Source organism: Carassius carassius, chromosome 6, assembly GCF_963082965.1.
Source record: "Carassius carassius chromosome 6, fCarCar2.1, whole genome shotgun sequence".
NCBI lineage: Eukaryota > Metazoa > Chordata > Actinopteri > Cypriniformes > Cyprinidae > Carassius > Carassius carassius.
The window spans coordinates 142,987-161,983 of NC_081760.1; the positions used below are offsets into that span (position 1 = coordinate 142,987).

The 18,997-nt window shown below is 38.0% G+C and overlaps 1 protein-coding gene across 5 annotated transcripts in view; it reads right to left on the reverse strand.

Moving 5' to 3' along the window:
- LOC132142140 (zinc finger protein basonuclin-2-like) overlaps nucleotides 1-18,997 on the reverse strand; it is a 151,171-nt gene that overhangs the window by 23,184 nt on the left and 108,990 nt on the right. For 4 of the 5 annotated variants that reach the window (XM_059551770.1, XM_059551771.1, XM_059551773.1 and 1 more), the window contains one exon: nucleotides 16,675-16,910. The exons of the other annotated variant lie outside the window; for it this stretch is intronic. In XM_059551770.1, the coding sequence (XP_059407753.1) occupies nucleotides 16,675-16,910 (236 nt within the window). The remainder of the gene's footprint in view (nucleotides 1-16,674; nucleotides 16,911-18,997) is intronic. 5 annotated transcript variants of the gene reach the window in all.

The following is an 18,997-nucleotide window of genomic DNA, read 5'->3' on the forward strand; positions in this document are numbered from 1 at the left end:
GTATTGTATCTGTGTGATACTAGGAGGTATTTTACATTACTGTTATCATTTAGAGCAATGCTTACACCTCTTACTCGAAAGCTATTATATCATTGCTATTAAAAATAAGTCAAAGAGCAACCTTCAAAAGATAAGCTCAGCTGGAAGGAGAACAGACGGAAACATGGAGAAGATATGTATGTGTTCTTACCTCTTACTTTAGACAAAATCTATGCCTCTTTGGTTGCAAGTCAAACAAAACAATTTTTATATCCCCTCTCTGATCCTAATTTGACTGTGAGGTAAGCCAAGTGTTTTACATTTGGTGGCTTAAGAATCTATAGCACTCTCTCTCTCTTTCCAGCACACAAACCATTAGAGAGGTTATGCACAAACTGGCGCTGCCACGGCGCATGCAGGCGAAGAGAATAAGCTAATGGACTCTTTGCCTAATGTGATAAGAGCCATTATTGACATGCTGCCAGGAAGATGCAAGACCATTAGCTCAGAGGTGGCTTTTCCCTTCCCCTGTCTGCTTCAGCAGCATCTCTTGAGTTATTCCTGTCCGCAGGCCTCTAGAGATAGAGCTCACAGACCCATAGCAAGCAAAGCTATTGTGACTGTCACCAGCAGCATTATTTAGTGCTGATGCACACATACAAACGCTTCTCAGAGTGAACGGAAATAACGTGGAGGGGCAGGAGGTTCAGCTAAAGAGACCCATTAAACAGGAATCTTGGTAGATGTCAGTAATTTACCAAAGCAGATCTCTGGAAGGATGGATATTACCATCAGTGCTGTATGGCTAGGGATCAAAATAATAGCAAGAAGCTGTATTAGGGTTTTGGGAAGACATAGGTCTAGAAACAGGCCAATCTACTTCTGCTTCCAGACATGAATATGCTGTAATGACTGCCTGTGAAAATGAACGTAATTACCATCATGTATTGCTGCATCTGTCTGTCTATCCACTACGAGAACCAGCTAACCAGACACAGACCTGACTTGTGGGATTGATAATGTTAAAAGGTATGAGCTACTATGCTTTATCATCGAAATAAATAAACATTTTATGTCAACCAATGCTGCTTGTTCAGTTTAAATAAGTCTGTGGAGCTTTCTATTGTGGACATTTGGACAAATTTGTTTATCTTAACTTCTTCAAAGATTAGAAAACATTTTCAGACAACTCTAAACTATGCATTTTAGCATAATTGACTAATAAACATGTTTCAATCTATGTTACGTTTGACTTCAACTTTGTGTAAAAGTAAAAAAAAAATAATAATAAAAAAATAAAACCCTATCCAAGCATTTTTTTCTTAGAAATATATGTAACTACATGGACTCCTTCTCATGCATATTTCCTGAATACTAGTGTATGGTTTTCATGCTTTCTGGGACAAAAAGTAGAAAGTCATCACAAAAGAAGAAACCTTTTTTGTTTGACCATCAAAATACAGTTCCTACACTATTAAAAAACTTCATGTGAGAAAAAAAAAGTAATTGAAGACGGATGCAATAAAAATAGGTGAATATAAAAATACAGCATGTGACCACTTTTACCTTTTGTGACACAGTCACAATGTTATTTATTGGCCTTAGCTACTGGTTCACCCTCTATAATCATTTGCACAGCACTCAGCTAGCGCATATCCAGTTTATGCTGTCCCAGGGGTTTCTGGGAGATGGAGTCACTGAAGCACGCAGACTTGCCTGACAATCAAAGTGAAAAGTCATGCCAAGGTGCAGAAAGGGGAGTGCCCGTATCCGGAGGGAGTCGACACACTACATCACTGAGCTGCAGCCACTGTACTCAAGAGCCATTAAGCCCGAGTCCTTCTCTCTCCAGCCCTCCCTCCTTTCCCTTTCAAGAGTCCCTCTGGTCGAAGGCAGGTACAAATGGCTGTTTGCTGTACAACTCCCTCAACGTGTTTGTATCAGCTGCTGCCGCACTAACAGCATGTAGAACAAAAAGAGATCATAAATGGTTCCAGCGGAGATGGAAGTTTACAAAGGAAAGACATGGGAGTGCCATTAGAACCCACTCATACTCTTTCACAATTAGTCATGTGCTTCTCTTAGTACCTCACAGGCCTATACATTTTTTGAAACTTTTCAGACACAGCAGAGTCTGTGGAGTGAATTATTTCCATTGCTATGCTCCATAATGGATTAAATGACCATATTCTGCAAAATTCTAATTGAACCATTAACAAAACTTGGTGTAATTTTGCATCTTTTGCATTCTATTTTCAAGAATGATGTCCAAAAGCATAACAGTAAACCAAATTAGATGTAATGTGCTTCAGTAGTACAGTCATTCCTGAAAAATAGAAAAGTAAATAAAGCTAAAGAGAAATTATTGTGTATGTATGGCAGTACAAATAATGATATATTCCTCCCGGATGTCTGGACATATAAAGATTGTCCGAGATGGAGTGATATGTACTGAAGGATGGAGCCAAATAAAGAAGTCCCTAATGTGTTCTGCTGTCTGCTGAAAATCTGCTGTGTCAATTCAGGAAAGAGTATTTTGTTCTAGTTGTATACTCTCTGAAACCACCTAAACACAAACGTTCTTCATGTCTCTGTCTTTTTCAAGAATACATTCACATGACATTACAGAGAGCAATGTGAGAAATACAGTGGGGGAAAAATACTTGCAGCATCTCTGAACTTGACAAAATGACAACATTTGTTCAAACTAAGGGCAATCAAAGGCATACTGTAAAGTACAGTTAGCCTTGCACTAATTTGATAAGGATGTCATCCATATGGCTGGAAGTGAGAAAGACAGTGTGATCATCAGGATGTCAGGGCTGCTAACTGTCACCAGCTGGGCTGAAGACTGAATCGAGGAGGTCTTTCTCACACCTTGGCCTGTCTGTCAGGATAACAGCGCCTCTATGTCTCTGTGGCATTTTGAATCAGAGACATATTTCTCGCCTCTAATTAGTGTGCAAAGCTCCTTGGGGCAATCAGTGCAAGGTTAATTGGAGCCAGCCGGAAACACCCTGGCGAGAAGTGGCGTAGAGCTGTCTCTCATCATAGATTGTCACCCAAAGGGATCTCCTCTGAGCACGGCACACGCACCAAAGCCCTTCCCTTATCTCTCATAATAAAAGATCAGAGAGAAACAGTCTCTGCAGTCAACATCAGCACACTGCTCTCATGCTGTCACATGTGTGCAATATCTGAATGTGATAGCATGTTCTCTACCTGCAGAAACATTGCCTGACACACTGGAAACAGCTCAGGGTTTTTATTTTATTTTATTATTATTTATGTTTTGGTCTGGGCTTAAATACCACTGTCCTTTTTCACAAAGAGAAATAAGGAAGAAAAAAAATACAGAAATAAATCCTATATTGTTCATAGCATATATTCTTGTTCTCTCTGAAGGTGACATAAGAAGATCATTAACTAACTTTAAAGAGCTCAAGCGTTTAAAGCAGCAGAAGACAAAACTGCAGTGTGTAATTATAATAAACTACATTAATTAGTGCATTACTGTAGACGCTAATATTGTTATCATTAGAGTTATCTTTACAGTTCTAATTTTTGGTGTGGACGGGTTTACACTCTTACTGTTATTATGGCTACTATTTATTTTCCTCCTCCTTACTGTAGTTGTGTATTTATTTAGTCTCTGTCTATTTACACTAAGTCTGCATCAGCGGAGATGAGATGAACGTATCTCTAAAGAGAGCTCCTCTCTGTGATATGGTTGTTACTCAACCAGCTGTTATTATGATAATCTAGAACTAAAGCATGATAGCTTAGCCTCTTGCATGCTATAAAATATACACAGTTTGTTCTTATTCAAATTCTTTTGCCTTGTCTTTTTAACAAATTTTCATGTTTTTGAACACTGTCGCCTCTTGCTTAGTTGGGGACGCTTGTCTGATTTCACAGATACTGTTGGAAGAGAAATGAACTGATGATGACATCACTGAATCATCAGTGAACTGACTTAAGCTTGAAAATGACTCTTTGTTATGGTCCTCTTGCATTATTTACACATTATTTTCATGTTTGACACCGTAAAGCTGCTTTGAAACGATCTGTATTGTATAAAGCGCTATAGAAATAAAGGTGACTTGTCTTGACGGATTTTTCTTGAAATGCTGACAGTAAGTTAAAATCATTGATACCACTTTGACATTGAGGTCCTCTTGTTGATGCCCTGTTAACAGCTAACATTAGCACGGTCACACATTAACACTGTGTTAGCGACAGGCTCATGTCGTGTCCCTGCGTGCGTTGCCTGACCCGCGGCCCTGTCCTGACACGCGACCATGGTTTACCGCTAATGAGCGCAGTACCACTAGGGGCCAGGCAGTGGACATTTCTGCTTTAATCTGTAAATCATGTGAGGGGAAGTGCGTTCCTCAGAGGAGATGGAGCACAGCCTGGCATAATGTCTGGAAGATGTGTTTTGATAAGAGCAGCATGCAAGTTCTGAAAGAAATTATCAGATGTGCTTACATTTTAAGCAACTTTTTTCTTTTCATTCTGCTCCCGCACACCAATCTGCACATTTAATTTGAGCAGTGATATCCAATTGTTTAACTTATTGTGCTGGATTGTGTGAGTGTGTGTATTTGTTCATGAGTGTGTGTGTGTGTGCATGAGCTGGCACTGAATGCAATAGTTACTGTGTTCAGTCAGCTTTTTTACATTTTAAATAACTTAGAAGGCTGCTTCTCATATCCATGCAGGGTTTATTTTATATTCACAATTTCTACATATTTGCTTTTATTATCAGCATTGAGAACAGTTTCAGCATCCCACTCATCAGTTAAAATGCTTCATTTTGTGTGGAAACTGCTACTTTTTTCTTCTTCTTGGGATTCTTTGTTAAATAGATCAGCAACATGAAAATGACTGTTATTACCAAGATACTTTATTTAATCTTGAGAAACTGTATGGTTAGAAAGTTTAAGACTCCATTTTCAACATCATTTTCAACCATTTGTAATATTTAAAAATTCTTCCTCCCAAAACCTGTGTGTAAAACTACAAGTATCACACAGTTCTCCTTTCTTGATCAGTGTGGCCAGTGCTTAATACCACAGTAACCCTTCATTCATGGGCAGCGAGGCACTGTGCTGTTTTTCACATCGGTCCGCTGTTTGCACAGGCCTAGCAGAGCATTACGCCGCCTGTAGCTTCTAAACGATACTCTAACAATCAGGCAAGCACCACGCTGAGGCGCCCATAATGGAGCCTCAATTACCTACTCCAAACAGTGAGGCAGAGAACAAGAAGAAAAACAGCTGGGGAGAGAGAGAGAGAGAATCATTGAGTATTGTGCTTCATGGCTCATTTTGCACATTCATTCTGCAAATCTGAATGAATTGATTCCAATTTGCCTCCTCACTTAATAGTAACTGATTAACTGTTGGCGTTACTAAGCTGCTTAAGTTAACTCTTACTCTTTTATCACCAGAGGACTGAGCTCAATAGATTTTCTACATCTGTAATATTATATAAATGAACCTTAACGGTCAGCTTTCACACGCCAGGGATTTCTTTATAGAGATTGTATTGTTTAAATGGCCAATGAAATAAGCAGAAATACATAGTTAATTAACATACAAGACAAGTTAAAGTCATGCCCCTGAAAGTGCGGCTACACAGACCATATCTTGCCTTCACAGAGGTCAGTAAAATGGCAGTTTCCTTATTATTTTCACACTATACAATACAACAACAGGACACCTTTATTAGGACAGAACTTACTTTGAATTCCCTCCCATGGAGATCCAGTATAACTATTATAGCTGAAAGAGATATTTTTAACTTTTGTAAATAGTATAAGGATCCTCTCTAAGTGCACACACCACTGATTTGTGAACACCAGAGAAAGCTCTGCACATTCCTATTCATGCTGTAAAACTTTGAGGCAATAAACATGACGTATCTCATTTTGCAGAAAACAGACATCAGTACTGGACCGACTGACTGAGGGCAGCACACGAATGTGTGACTATCAGCTGTGATAGATGTGAAAGGCATCAGACACAAAAAAATAAAATAAATAAATATATATATATATATATATATATATATATATATGTTTGTGTGTGTGTGTGTGTGTGTGTGCGCGCATTTAACAGGCCTAAAAAAAAATTCTAATTTACATTAGCATGGTATATTTCCTAACCAGTCAGCTTATGTATATGTGGGTGTGAGAGGAGTCCTGCTGATCATTTATGCTGTGAATACTGTTCACAAACACGAATATGCTTTTACTTGGGGGGGGGGGGGGGGTGACAGCAATGCCCTCATACTCCAGTCATTTTACCTTTTTTGACAGTTTCTCCTGTTTTTACATGATTATAATCATGAAATTTGTTCATGTTTAGTTATTGGTTATTTCTTTGAAATAACATTAACATTATTATGTATAAAATATATTTACACATTGAAATAACTATAATATTATATAGAGTTACAGATTTACATTTAATACACAGAGCTACATTACATACAACACATTTAAGAGGTCCTTTGTCTCTCTTGGGCTGATGAGTCTGTGACAGACCCCCCCCCCCCCCCCATGCTGCTGACTAATCAATAACTAGTCCTACCCAGCAACTTTAAGGAAAGATCAGTGAAATTCCCACTATCCTTAATGTTGCTGATCCTGAAGAAAATTCTATTCTCCTTCCCATCAACAGTGACAGTCATTTCTGCCCAGCCAGCCATTTCCTTCCTTGATTAATACAAGCACAAAACTACATCCACAAATGGAGGTAAAACAGCAAAAAGAAATACGAGGATTAAATAAAATACAAAATGCTAATGAAAACATGTTTCAGTTCCCTTTGAACAGCAGGTAAGTCTCCACTCACCTGAGCAGCATCACCACAGACAGGAGCCCTTAAAGACCTGCAAAGACTTTACAATCACTTTCCTTGTGTTAAAAGTCCCAACTCGGTTTCATTTACCAAGTAATTTATCCCAAATAGCTTTTTGTCATTTACAGATAAAAGGAAGCACACCAGCAGCTGTTTTATGGTTTTGGCACCTGCTGACCAGTCTTTTATTGGTTTAAAAGAAACGGTTAAATTAGGTGAATTCTGTCACCATTTACCCAAGCTCATTCTTCATCTGTGAAGCATATTTTAAGAAGTATCTCACCCTTGTTGATGATTCATAAAATGAAAGTCAATGTTAACCAAAACTGTTCAGTTCCCAACATTCTTCTAAATATCTTCTTTTGCGATCAACAGAATAAAGAATGCCATTTAGTTTTGGAACAACATGAGGGTCAGTGAATGACGGCAGAGTTACTGAACAGAGCTAATGTTCATATATTACAGGTAGGTGGCACAATTTCCATTTAACTTTGAAGAGGTAAAGAGAAAGAAATGAAGAAAGAGGCCACTCTGTGCTGCTTGTGTAACAAACCAGTCATTGCGATAAACCCGTTATATTAGCTTCAAAGCAAAACATTGAAAGGACCTATTCCTGGTTTCCTTGGACCCTAAATTGATTATAACCACAGCCATTTTACCCAGACTGCTGCCACCAAACTTATGAGTTCATTCTCTGGCATTCATATTGACTTCAGATTGTAGCATCTAACAGCATGTGGCATCATAAAATGCTTCCCTGCAGGGAAGTCAACTGTACTTTACTGTAACCAGAAGTAGGCCACAAACACATTAATGCACTTGTTCAGCCTAGTTCGAAGTGTCTCGTTTCAAATACAAAGCCTTTCAGTGAGAGTGGTCGAGCTATAGATAAAAACACTTTATTGTGATAGCTTGAGCTCTGTATTGATGATTGCAGAGAAGGTCCCCCAAGGTTGAAGATGCAGAAACCGTGGAGTTGTGCCATTACTTTCACTGAGTGGATTTACTGTCAACAGACTCTAAAAATCATTTCTCTTTATCAGCCAGAATTGATGACCGAAGACCCTATGCACTTTGACTTGTAAATATTGTGTTATTATGATACAGAAAAGGGCTCTCTGTGCATCGCGGAGACCCAGCAAAAGGCCGAAGAACTTCATTAAAGCAAATGCAGGTACAGAGACGCACAGCCAATGCCCTCATATATGACAGGTGTGCTTTCACGTCAGATCCTGCAAGGCTAACAAATAATTAGTGAACAAACAGGGCTGTGATGCATAAAACAAAAAGAGTGGAAAACATTCTCTGACGTAAAAAAAAAAGAGATAGCTTAGGTTTTCCCAAACGGGGTTCGCCAGTCACAGAAAAGCTATCTATTAATTCAATTATAATTAAATAATAAACTTTAAATAATTTAAAAATAAAAGAATCTACGGTTGAAATGTGTAAGAAAGTAATGTTTACAAATGTAGCAGCTGCTATCTTCACAGCGGTTACCGTGGAAACAACTCTGTTGCTGCTGTTCCATAAGTGCCATGAAATGTGAGGTTTATCATGTTATAAAACTTTTTTGATATTACATATATAAACCAATATTTTAAATAAGTTTAAAATCTGTTAGTTTTCAACATAATACTTGGTGAAATTACTTCAGTGTGTGTTTGAGTATTTATTTAAACATTTCCAGCAATTTTTAATAATGGCGTGATAATATTGATAATTGTGATCCTAAAATAAAACAATTCTGATACAAACTTTAAAGCAGATAAAAAAAAAAAAACTTTTTTTTTTTTTTAAGCAAACATGCAAAAGTATTGTTAAATTATAGAAATATTTCCTTAAAGTCTCAGGGGGTACTTCTAGTAAATAACTGTCAGCTGATGAAATATTTTGAAAAGGTAAAGGGAGAGAGATGCAGCTGTCAGTGGCGTGATGCTCCGAGCAGAGAGGACGCTGACGTGACCTGAATGAGCTCACTGCTCTTACTGCCATTGAGGATCGATGACAGCAGTCCGGCAGGCACTGCTCAGACTCAGGGCTTGCTAATGAAGGCCAGATCCACAGCTCGACCAGTGCACACACTCTCTGCAGCAATATGCCTGCACTTCACCACACACGGACCTGCATATGAACCTCCTTAAAGGTACAAACTACAAACACAAGCTATTTAGAGATGTATTTGCACACAAGTATAGAAATAACGACTACTGGGTAAGAAGTTTTACAGAATATATTTGATGCAGCTAATGAGATTTAGTGTCAAAACCCTAACCCTGTCTGACCCTAACTCTGGTCAAGAGAAATGCAAGCGTATCTGATGCTGATAATCGACTGCATGTTCACACTGCGAACACATGTAGAACTCTGATCCCTAAAGTTCTCTTTTTCCCACACTGGAGCAAACGTAAGGCCTCGATTCTCCTCTGATCTTCTAATGCTACTTTCTGCTTCCTGTTTCCAATAGTCTCCTCGAATCACCGTGGACTTGTGCAAACTATCAAGGATGAGGCAGACTGGAGCTGTGTGCATATCCAATATAAGAAGCATTACTTCTAAATTCCCTTGTACATTGTAACCTGCATGTAACCCTCCAACTTCAAAAACATCCGCTCATCTGTTTTTGGCACTAAGAGAAATGTGTTCACAATTACATAAACAACCTGGAACACATAGTGCATAGCGATTAAAGGCGGCTAAAATGGCAGAAAGCTCAAATCATTTTAAATGCGATGAGAATGTAATCTTTTAAGTCCACAATGTTGTAGAGTGGCTAACTAAAAGCGGCAATGCTACTAACTTTTCTTAGTAGCTTACAGTAGATCAGCGGCATTCAGAACAGCGTAGCTTTTCTTGCAACAAACAACCTTTTTTTTTTCTCAACAAAGAGCTTTGGTGGATGAAACGCAAAGTTTGGCCATGCATCTTTTCTCTTTTGGGGAGAGTTATTTGCAGATTTACAGACTCATTTGAATTCCAGGTTACTGTTTTCAACACAGCATATTAGTATCTTCACCAGGGTCATCATTAGGGTTTTATTTGTTTTGTTTTATTAATGTTTTTGTGGGTTTTATTTTTTTGTTATTGCTTTGTGCCTGATAAATGCTGTTTTAAGAGCAAAAAAATAATAAAAATAAATAAATAATAATAATAATAATTGATTAATATATATTTTTTAAACTGCACATTTATTAGCCTCAATGCCTTTATCAATATTTTTTTTTTTTTTAGATTTTTCTGGTGCAACTTGAAAATGTAGCTTGACTATAACTTAACTACTTTTAGCCTGTAAGCTAGTTTTAAATTAGCTTTCTAAACACTAGCATATGAAGTTTGTTCTCAAAAGACAAAATGAAATAAAAGCCTCGTGTTTATAAAAGGTGTGAGTAGACAAAAGAAAAGTGAAGACGGTCGTGATAAGTGATGTGCGAGTTTTGCCGCAGCTGGCCACATGTTCGGGTGGGTGGGAAGATGCTTCAGGCTGGGGGCTGAAGGGGAGATCGGCTTTGGTGAAATCACCTTGATTCAGTGCAATGAACCTTTGATGTGCCTGACGCTGACTTGGCTAGCCCTGAGCAAAGCATATGCCTTAAAAACTCAAATCCAGCTTGACGTACTGAAATCATAACCATATGCAAGAATTCCACCTTAGAAACATTGTGGCTCCACAGAGCCCATGGACGAAGCGCTAGCCAGCGATAACAAAGAGCAGGTTAGATGACGGTGGGAGTCTGAGGAGGAGATGGAGGTAAAGGGATGGGACGGAGCACGAAACGGGGAGGGAGCGTCAGGAGACATGTGGTGCATAAAAGGTTTGGTTAAGGATCAATTCCAAAATTTCAGAACAGTGCTAGACTACCTAAAATGGAAGTTTTTCAGGAGTGATTAGAAGTAGAGCGAGGTGAAATGTAGAGCAAGAAAAAAATGAGTGAGACTGAAAGGTTTGAATTAAACTGACTGAAAATACTTGAACTGACTCTGTTTCTCTATGTTTCGGAGCACAGACCTTTTGGGTTCATCTCATGTTCGTCTAATGCAATGCAAATTCTATGCACCACTAGCACAGTTCACTAAATGCTCTTTCTAAACTAAATTTAAGTAAATTTCTGTGCCGCCTCGAAAAGATCACGATTGAAGATAAGTGAGGCTTCTGTATGTGGGGAGAGTTAAAAAATACGGTCTTCTGCACGTGTGTGAAAAAACAAAACCGAAAAAAACCACAACAATAATTGGATTCATATTCTCCTTAAAATAGTGACTTGCGAGTGAACAACAGCACAAATTAATAAGGCCAGACCAGGAACCATTGATGCTGGACAATATATCTCTTCCGACATATTGGATCATATAATTTAACTGAGAAGAAGAAAAAATAAATTAATAAAACAGGGTTAATTTAAAACAATGTGCTCTGATAATTTTTTTTCCTGTCATTCAAACATTTCAAAACTATATGCTTTCAGGGGGAAAACTCCCAACATTTAATGTGAACATAATTGCATGTTTATTCAGTAATATGTCTAAGAATTGCATTTATTTACAAAATGTATAAAGTCTAGGTATTTTTAGCGTGCTCTTTTGAGCACATGTGCTCGAGTGAAACACACTCATGGCACTGAAGGGCTACTGTGCGATGTGTTTTTGTCTGTGTAATGACTGTCAGGCAGCTTGTGGTTGCTTTTTTCTGGGGTCTGTTACCTCCTCTCTTAATCAAATCATGTCTTTTGGCTAGAGGACATCCTTCATTAAATGTATCAGGAAGGGAGCATATTGTGCCTCACCGAAGCACTATGGGTTGTGCCCCTACAAATTCCTTTGCGCTATGCAAGATGGGCCAAGCATACTGCACCCAGATGTCAGGTTTATTTGAATAAAATAGGCTCATTGTGTGGACACCCTGCTCTGTCCCTGAGGGAGAAAAAAGAGGGGGGGGGGTCTGGGTAAATGAATGCTGTGGGGGGTTTCGGAGCTGAAGGAAAGCGGAGAGAAAAGGATGGGGCAAGGAAGGAGTTTGCTTCGCTTAGCAGTTCCATCTGGCTCTCCTAGAATCTATGTCAGAGTCAGAGAAACTGCTTCTCATAAAAGAGCTAAAGGAAGCCAGCGGAAGCTGAATGTTCTACAAGGACAAGAACATTACTGGGAATGTCGCTTAGCCTGGGGCGAATCCACAAGTTGGCTGCCATAGCCCCTTCCTCCACTTTCCCGTACTCCTCCTCCTCACTCACTCTTTCCAAAAGAACAAGAGACAGCCCAGACTGATCGGAATTCCATCTGTTGGGGAGCGGCCAAGTGACAGCGGAGAAATACAGGCATCTGGTCTCCATTTCTGTCAGGCTGGTGTTCCAGCTTACATCTTACAGCTGGGAGAGGATGAGGGAGAGGAGAGGGTGCTGGCAAGGGACTAGAAAGAGGGAGTGTGCTGGCACTCGCAGGCTTCTCCTCCATTTTTCACACATCACCCCACATCCTAACAGGAGATGTCTAGAAAGATGCACACACACACACACACACACACACACACACACACACACACACACACACACACACACACACACACTCCCTCTCTTTCTCTCTTCTGAAGGGCCCAAGAAGAGCACACAGTTATCAGCAGTCAAGATTCGGACAACAGATCAGAACAAAAGCAAAAGAACAAAGGAGCACATGAAGCCAGCAGGCAAGACTTTGGCAGCCGACGCACACTTAAACATGCACATGTGCATGCTCTTCTACTCCCATTTGAGAGTATACTCCGAAGTATTCTCTGCTGATCATCATATTCACTCAATTGATCATTCAGACTGCAATTCTTGCATTCATTTTGCACTAATTTACTCTGTGGTGCATGCTTTTTATTCTTTACATAAATATGCTTGTATTTAAAATATTATAGAAATAATATAAATTATTACAATAATATATAGAGTACACACACAAATACGCAATGGTGTTTTTTTTTTTTTTTAGCAAACCTGAAAAATTAAACAATGCTGCAATCCATTGCAACTCCTGAAGTCTCATTCACCTTCTCAAAAACTGATTCTATTTTTTTTTTCCATTAGATTTATTTTTTTCATATTTAGAAATGTTGGAATGTTCTAACATACACTCCATTCAGCATCTGTGTCTCAAACTTTGACATCATATTTACATAATTATATGTTACAAATTACAGTAAAAAAAAATACAAAGAGTGCTTTTGTTACAAACTACTTTAAAACCATGGTGAGCACATTTAAAATACTCTGTATACATTTATTATAGTTATCAAATTTACTTAGTAAATGCCATATATTATAAGACCGGTTATGTATTTGTGCATTTCGGGATGCTTTTCCCACTAACAGATATCTCAAGATGTAAAAAAAAAAAATTGTTAAGAGTGGAAACAATTCAGAGTCAGAGAAAAAGGTAAAGAAAGAAAAGCAGAGAGGAGAGGTACAATGCTGGCGTATCTGATGTGTAGAGTGTCAAGATTCCACAGCGAAATCTCACCAAGAGGAAATCACCATTGTGTGTGTGTGTGTGTGTGTGTGTGTGTGTGATCTAGCAGATGATAACTGCACCAGAGAAAACTATGACAAGCAACGGGTTTGACTTCTGAGAGAAAGCGTTGTTGACTTATTAGTGGTGACAGGTATGCTATCTGGGAGACAGCTCGACAGCAGGCGGAAGGAAACAGAGCGAGTGAAGAGAGCAGAAGGGGATTATTCATAAAGCTCAGAGTTTAACAATGACCCGTGAACACTCTGACTCAATAAAGCACAGAACACATCACACTGCTTTACCACTGTGGCACCATGTGACTGCCAGAAACAAAGCACTCCAAACTGACTGCTAATCTGTCACCCACACATGGGAAAATTTGATCAATTACAATGAATAATTACACTTATTCAGACAACATCGGAATAAGTGTACTGTCAGAAAAGCAAAATCAGAATATTACAAAAAGCAAATCTCTAAATGTTCCTCTATCTCAAGAACATTTTGAAATGCTGTAAAATAATTAGATATTTATTTTTATTAACACAAGGGCCTGCTTCACTTAAAACAAAGATATTGTTGTTACAGATAAAGCTTAATGAGCAAGCATTTTATCAAGAGCAAGCAATTTATTTGAGAATCATGTTTCTAGGCTGCATATGGAAAACAAATGAAGACATACAAAAATTATTTACACTACATTACCCTGTAGTTTTTCCCTATGACCAGTTACTGGGTCACAGGTTTGGATGACATATATTTAACCCAAAAACCCACTAGTCTAGCTGCCTTAGATCCATTTTTTTTTTGAGCCTCTAACAATCATTTTTAATTATCCATATCTACGGTGGTTCTATCTACAGTTCATCATTTAGTTTCATCAAAGTAGTTGTAAAGGTTATTAACAATATTTATAATGCTTTAGATTCACAACAATTTTGTGCAGCAATTTTTACTGATTTTGCTAAAGCTTTTGATACATTTTGATCATTATTCTGTTATTCAGATCACAAAGTATTGGGGAATTTAATTTAAATTTGTCTTGAACAACAACTATCTGAGTCACTATCTGTTAACAATGGTGTTCCTCAAGGCTCCGTGTTGGCTTCAACTCTGTTTTCAGTTTCTATTTAAGATAATCTCCAGGCTATCTGTAGTAAGAAAACCTAGATTAATCTATACGTAGATGAAACAGTTCTTTACTCTATATGACCCTTGTATGATAAGGTTTTAATATATTTACATATTATAATTTAAACCTTGTCTTAAATAGCACAAAAGTAGCAACCTATCCTTGAATAGGTCAAAACTCGAAGTGGTGTCTTCATATAAATATTGTGGAATTTGGCTTGATAGCTTTTTAACTTTCTCTGATCATATAATTAATCTTCAGAAGAAAGTTAAATCTAGTTGCTTGTATCACAATGGATATACGTTTACCACGTCAGTCAAGAAATAGCTTGTTGAAACCATTATTGTACTGTTATTTGACTATGGCTATGTGGCGAATACAAATGAATGCCAATGTGTTCTAGAGCAATTAGATATGTTATACCATGGAGCTATTAGATTGATTACTAATGCTCCTTACAGAACATATCCTCATGAATTATATATATATATTTTTTTAAATTAGACAGGAACTGTTTATGGCAGTTCTGCTTTCAGATTTGCTGCTCCGAATGATTGGAAATTAGAAACATATATTTATTTGGATGTGTATATTGGGTTGGATATATTATATATATATATATATATATACACAAATACAAATGCACTAGTGTGCGCATGCATACATAAACAATCACTTTGTGTCTTTCCCTGTTCTCATTTTTTTCCCCTCTTGCACACCTCTTTCTTGTCTTTTTGCATGAAATATTTATGAGTGTAGAATTAAGATTCTTGCGCACATGCTCCTGCTGGCACCTTCTGTGGGTTGTGACATCATGTGTCAAGGCTCTGATTAACAGTGCTCAACACTCTGCCTCCAGACTGACAGACAGATGAGGTCGAGAGGAGAGCGAGCAGGTAAATAACAAGAAAACAACTCCAAAAAAGAAGAACAGGAATACAACAGACAGTATGGGAATGAGCGAGGCAGAGAGAGAGAGAGAGAACATTCATTAGTGCAGCTGCAAGTGTTGAAGTGTTGGGTTCTTTGTCAGTCCTGAATCAGAGCTCTTACCTGCATTTTGTAAAGAACCGAATAAGGAGAAGTGCAATCTTTATCTGGCCAATGGTAGAACTTTATATTTAGCATTTATTTACTTTAGTTAGCATTTTCAGCAATTCATTAAGGTAGATAGGGTGGACGCCAAGATTCAAAAGCTATAAATTCAGACATCTTTTACAGTCTAAATGCTGAACTACAATTATATTAGAGTAGTATTGGAATGCCTGAAGTTTTACTCGTACTGTACTCCCCGACATCTGGAACAATATTACAAACTAAAGACGACAACCCAGTGTCCTTACTTGACTGCAAACCCACAAAAATTCTGGACTCTGCTGAGAGACATGATTTAATTCTCAAATTTCAGACTACATCAGTATTTTGCCATTTCATATTTAATGTCTGGGGGATTTTCCGATAAGCGATCAGGGGCAGAGTGACGAGAAACACAAACAGACTTTGTGCACACAACAAATGACTGTAAAACTGTAAAAAAAAAACTGCAGCCTTCCACAATTCCTTCCAGTCCAACGATTTGAGAAAAAGTGTGCGAGAGGGAGAGATTTACTCACAGAAGCCATTTCCTCGTACAAGGCCTCAAAACCGCCTTCAAGCTCAGCATGCTGTTCCACTTAGGCATGGTCTCCAAACCAAAGCCATCCACCTCGCTCTGCTATTGGCGTTGGACACACAAGGCTAACCACAAGCACATGTTCAGTTGCTCTTAACTAATTCATACAGGAACACTTTGGTTTTGTTGCGAACCCAAAAGCCCTGTACCTTTGATTAAGAAATGTGTCTGATTCCAATTAAAGGAGTGAGAGGGAGGGAAAGCATCATGGCGGTTCTATAGTCTGCTATTGGCTGCAGTCATGACAGATTTCTTATCGCGCTCATTTTCTTCCCTTGGTTTATTTATTCTCTCTTTTCTCTGGCAGAAAAGGAAGGAATGCTATTGTGTGCAGATAAACAGAGACAAATGCACAGAACTGAAAATCCATTGTTCACAGGTTATTTTATGCATGGCTTTTAACATTCTTGTCTAGATATGCAAATTTAATTATGTATTAAAATTATATAGGAACATATGAAAGTCCATTTTTGAAACGGCATCAGCTATGCCATCTAGCCAGTGCTACATATGTTTGTTTTTTCGTGTCATTTGTAATTTACCTGTAGTATGTATCCTCTGACATAGTCTCTGAGGGTCCAGCCCAGGCCGTGGAGGATGTGCAGAACCTCCTCCTGTTTGAGAACACTGAACAGACGGTCCAGCAGGATCTTCAGTCTGACAGGAACCGCCTGCGTCCCGTACAGCATCAGACTGCTGATGTCAAACACCACGTTGGACTGTACGATCTCCACCTGCGTCGGGTGGTAGAGATGCTGTGTGCTCAGCTTGTCTAGAGCTACAATCAGAAAAACACATACAATTATTATCATTGTTAGTAATGTTAAACGCATACTATGTTACCAAGCTCTTCAGTAAATTTTCATTAGAAGGCTTATATTTAAATACGTGAACACACTATGCATTACATAGGAAGTATATTTACATAATGGGTGCTTTAATGGCTCTCCACTTCAATTATTTGTTTGTATTATATTAACATGTAATGTGTAGCGTGGACAGATATTGATATGCACGTATAAAATGTTAACTATCTTCTGTGAAAACGCTAACACATCAGAGAGAAATCTTAAGTGCATGAAATCATGATCAAAGGGCAGAGAAATAACTCAGGTTTTAAATCTCCCACACAAAGCTGGTCATAGCAAGGCACACATTATATAAGATAAATGTGCTGTATTGTCTTTGATTTGAAGCATATTATTAAACTGTGAACTGTGTCCACACACACACGTTCTTTATTTTGCTGATTTTCCATCTGAACCAAATGCACTTAGATAATGATGCTTGTCTGAAGAAATTGACAGTGGCATCAATGTAATCCCTTTGTCTTTCTTCTCCAAACTCTCACTCTCTCTATGACTTTGTCTGTGTGACACCTGTTTTTTTCTCCTCAGTCCAGGAATGACTTTTGTGCTGACTGGGTCTTTGCCTGACAACAGACCCTGCTAGACACGAACATAATAAAAAATGAAGAACTACTTGTCAGAATGGCTGCCAACACTACAGACAAAATGAGAACACTATGGCAGAGAGGAGTGAGAAGAAGAGGAGGAGAGGAAGGATAGCGGCTGACAGTTCTCAGTGAAATTAAAACTAGACGAAGGGCCCCTGTGATGGTCCCTTTAGGCCTGTCTCTTTTCCTTTCATCCCAACCCAACAGGTGTTTTCTTTTGTCTCTCTATGAATCCAACTGTCTTTTTCTCCCTCTGTCTTTCCTTACTTAACTCTATCCTTTCTGACTGTCATCTCTTTCATTTGATGTTTTCACCAGAACCTCAGCTACTTTTTGACTTTTCTATACTTTTTTTTTCTTGGTATAATGAAATAAGACCATTATCAGAGAATTAAAATCTGCTTGGATGAAGACACAGAGGCGCACAGGGAGGAGTGAGGGAATGGATCTGCGAGTCAGAACACATCGACTGGCTAAAGAGGCAGTTTTATGAGGAGCAATAACTTCACTGGGCTCAGATGAGAGAGAAGGGGACCAGATAAAAGGACAGATAAAGACTGCACACACACACACACACACACACACACAAACACACTCGCCAGCAAGCGTTTACCTGCTCACATAGCCATCATTTAATTCATTCAACCGATCAGACAGATGAAGTTCTACTGTAACTGCTGTACTGTAACCACAGTATCATGCGGTAAACACAGTAAGTTCCCAATTCATGACAAAGGAAAACCCTTTCATTGCTTTTTTTTATATAATATTTTTTTTGTAACTAAACCATATTCTTTATTTTCACTTAGTGATGTTTGCGTTCTTTGGCTACAGCAATTAACAATTCAAATAGAAACATTTGGTATTTAAGTGTTATTAATGTAAAATAATAACTCCACTACTAAATCAGCTTTATATTTAAACTTGTGTTTCGCACATTTAGAATCATTTGAAAGGCTGACTTAAAATAAATATAAAATATCACTAAATAAGTAATATATACTGTATACCATAATAGCAACACTGTGCATTAAAATGTAATGATTTTACTCAATTAGCCTAAAGTGTTTAATGAATATCAAAGATATGTGTATTGAAATAAGAAATGTGTGCATTGAAAAGGATGTAAGAAATGTATTGAATAATAAACCCATGAATTACAATTAGTATTAATTAAAACAAATTAAATAAATCCATGAATCTAACTTAATCTATGAATACTAAATTAATGCAATTAATCAGCAGATTCTATTGTATTTATGATCAATGAGTTTCCAATCATTATTTATTTCAATTTGACTCATTTACTTCATTTGAAATGACAACATTTCATTCTATTTATTTAGTGCCATTCTGGTGCAGATTCAGTTCAGAGTATTACATCATTTTAAACAAAGCTACAATTTAAA